Source organism: Engraulis encrasicolus, chromosome 15, assembly GCF_034702125.1.
Source record: "Engraulis encrasicolus isolate BLACKSEA-1 chromosome 15, IST_EnEncr_1.0, whole genome shotgun sequence".
NCBI lineage: Eukaryota > Metazoa > Chordata > Actinopteri > Clupeiformes > Engraulidae > Engraulis > Engraulis encrasicolus.
The window spans coordinates 43,666,949-43,670,396 of record NC_085871.1 but is presented as its reverse complement, the minus strand read 5'-3'; the positions used below and the strand labels follow the sequence as shown (position 1 = coordinate 43,670,396).

Below are 3,448 nucleotides of genomic sequence, written 5' to 3'. Positions count from 1 at the left end.
GTGTTTGTGTGTGTGATAGAGCTCAGAAAATGTAAAACAATTTATTGTTACAAGTTATTACTAAATGATGCCCAACCTGAGGGGCAATATGCTATCACTCTGCATATTAAGCTATGGCGTCCTGTTAGACATAAACAGGTAGGCCTATTGATAGCTTCCATTCACCGTGGCTTTCAAAGGGGTGGCACAGTTCTATCTTAGAGCATTTGTGAAGTCATAGGCCTAACAGGTCGTTATTATCCCCTCCGAAGTCCGTCTATATATGCCCTCTTTATTAATAAACAGCCACTTGCGTTTATTTATGCCGTGCACTTTTAATACTGCGGGTTAACATGAGCGGTCTGTTGGAATCTGACGTCATGCTCTTCTGAGTGTTCCAATTGTTAAAGTGTGCTCGGAGCCCGGTGGTCTCTCTCTACACAACTTTTTACAACACCAGTCCCAGGCACCCAGCCCCCACCTCCCCCCGGCCCGATTTGGAGCGGCTAAAAATAAAGTTGACTGTCACAACTGTTGCATCGCTTGGGGGGCCAGCCAATGGGCGCCCCCTTGGCTCGCCTTGCCCAATCCTGCGCCGTATCACTATCTCCGTAGGATGAGAGAGATACCCATCCCCTAGTTGAATATGGGCATGGCAGGGGCATTCCGAGGAATCCAGTCGCTTGACGTGGGCCAGAGGGGGTCTCGGATTTTTAAAGCACTGTCCTGTCTCTCACTTCATTTAGCCGTGCAGGGGTGTCAGCCACTCTCGACGGCCGCTCGCTCTGCCTACTCCTCCGCCACCTCGTCTGTTCGCCACACTTTCTTACTTCTCCTGCGTATGTGCTGCCTTTAAGCCAAAACAGTTATCGGACAGTTACTAAAAGTCTCAATGTGTTGCTAATTTGGAAAGAAGGAAAACATACCGGAGCTGTCACCGCTGGACGAGCTAAACTGGATAATAGCCTACATTCATCACAAAGGTGACAGAAGTAGCTTGAAATATCAACTACGGACTTGGTCGCCAGCACAAACGCAAATCTTCCTCCTTTCTCCCCCTCCTCGGGTCTCTTTCCAACTTTTGAACTTTTCCTTTTTTCTCTCTCTCCTCATTCGCGAGTGCGCGCGCCTGGCACTGCCCCGCTCCCCCGCGTGCAGTGAAAAAAACAACCCTCTCACACACCGGCCTCACTGATTGTCGTATAAAAAAGGAGGCACGGAAAACCGAAAACATGATGAGCAATAACGCTTACTACGACCAGCTGCCGCCGCAGTACTACTACGGCACCGACAACGGGGAAGAGGGCGAAGAGGAGATGCCGGCCACGGAGAAAGACCTCGCGGAAGATGCGCCCTGGAAGAAGATCCAGCAGAACACCTTCACGAGGTGGTGCAACGAACACCTGAAGTGCATCAATAAGAGGATCAACGACCTCCAGAAGGATCTGAGCGATGGCTTGAAGCTCATCGGGCTGCTCGAAGTTTTGAGTCAAAAGCATATGTACAGAAAATACCACGCCAGACCAAACTTCAGGCAGATGAAACTGGAGAATGTCTCGGTAGCCCTGGAATTTCTGGAGAGGGAGCACATTAAGCTGGTTTCTATAGGTAAGTGCTACAGTAAATAGCTCAACCTGGGGAAAAGTTTGCGGCTTGAGACATGAATAGTAGCGAAAGTTGATCGTTTTCCGTTAGTGCTGCTGCTGGCTTGGTTGTTGTGCAATTGCTGGGATGGGGGCGACTTTGAGTCAGACACGGAGCCCCGAGTGAATGGGATATTGTAGTTCAAGAGACTCACTCACATTGATAGGACTCTCGATCCGAAATGATTGAAATCATTCAACACAGAAGTAGTTATCCTACAAATATGATGTCATTATGTAGCCTAATCCATCATTGTGCAGTTTGTTGTCGCACGCCTACATCTATTGATTTCACTGCGTCCTTTAGGGCTGCTGACATGTTCCATGCCTAATGCAATTAAACGTGCGTAAAAGGGCGAAATTGGGTAACGTGGTCAGGACTTATGCAGGAAATTCCCGTCGCTCCAGCTGGAGAAAGGATGTCTGTTTTCCTATTATGCCTGCTGAGCCTGACCGTGTGTCCAGGTTGGCTGGGTGGCCGCATGTGACCTGTAGATGGTCGCCGCTGGGTGGTGGCGCATGGCCCTGAAGTTCATCCATCCATCTCGGAGTTCATGAATTGGAGTGGAAATTGAGTGTCGCAAAGGAAAACATGCAATTCTGGAGTTGTTGAAACGTTTCTGTGATATAGGTCATGTTGATTTACTGTTGTTTCTGTTGATTTTTTATCAAAGACAAACAAACAGACACCTCACCTGTGATAATGTGACATCTCAGTAACGGTACAGTACAGGAACGGAACAGTAGGCCTATTTGTGAGCCCATGTTTCTACTACATATGGATTAGGAGCTGCTGGGCTCAAATAGATGTCTTTCTTCTTTATTTGTAGTTACTCGAGCCTCTTTAAAATAGGACATTTTGACATGTGTGTCCCAGGCAGGGGTCTAAATTAACACCAGCCAACCGGCCAAATGCTGGTGAAATGTCTGTTTGGCTGATAGAAAAGATCAACTTACTAGCCGCTTTGACCCATTAGTGAGTGTATGTTTGGCTAGTAAGATTAACATCTACTAGCCATTTTGGCTGGTGATGAAAAAAGTTGATTTAGAGCCCTGGCACACTTAGCCAGGTACACTTAGAAGCCTGTTGTTCTGCGGTTATCTGGAATTCAGCAGGTTGGGCGGACTGCTTCTTCCTACATGTAAATTATGGAACAAACACATGTCCTGCTTCCACATGATTGTACTATTTCTGTGCAAAGGAAAGGAAGTGCTCTTGAAACAGGTGTGTGTGTGTGTGTGTGTGTGTGTGTGTGCGTGCGTGCGTGCGTGCGTGCGTGCGTGCGTGCGTGCGTGCGTGCGTGCGTGCGTGCATTTGTGTGTGCGTGCGTGCGTGCGTGTGTGTGTGTGTGTAAGAGAGAGAGAGATAGAGAGAGAGACAGACAGAGACAGAGAGAGAGAGAGACAGACAGACAGACAGACAGACAGACAGACAGACAGACAGAGACTGGTGGAGAGCAGGCCGTTCACAGCAGTAGGGTGGTAAAGCAGATTGCTCAATGCCTATGTTTGAGCAGGAAGCTTTATAGATGTTGCACCTGGCCCTCTTCAGTACTTGACTTGTCCTTGTTGCACTTTCCCACACCAGTGACTTACTTACTTAAGTAGCCTACCAGGTTTCAGTTGTTTAGACACATGTGTTTTGGTACGCTGTTCCCCCAGGCATTTTATACACGAGTATGACATGTATTGCACAGCTCAGTTCAACAATACTGAATCATACGCATATCAGGCAGCGCACCGAGCATCTGTACTGTCCCAGTTGTTGACATACAGTAAGCACTGGTTCAAGTATTAGATACAGTTGTTGATCAATGGGATATTGG

General features: G+C 47.8%; 1 protein-coding gene across 1 annotated transcript in view; it reads left to right on the top strand.

Moving 5' to 3' along the window:
• The first annotated feature begins 606 nt into the window (after nt 1-606).
• flncb (filamin C, gamma b (actin binding protein 280)) overlaps nt 607-3,448 on the top strand; it is a 232,967-nt gene continuing 230,125 nt past the window's right edge. The window contains exon 1 of the mRNA XM_063217535.1: nt 607-1,587. Within this exon, the coding sequence (XP_063073605.1) occupies nt 1,212-1,587 (376 nt within the window). The 5' untranslated portion in view covers nt 607-1,211. The remainder of the gene's footprint in view (nt 1,588-3,448) is intronic.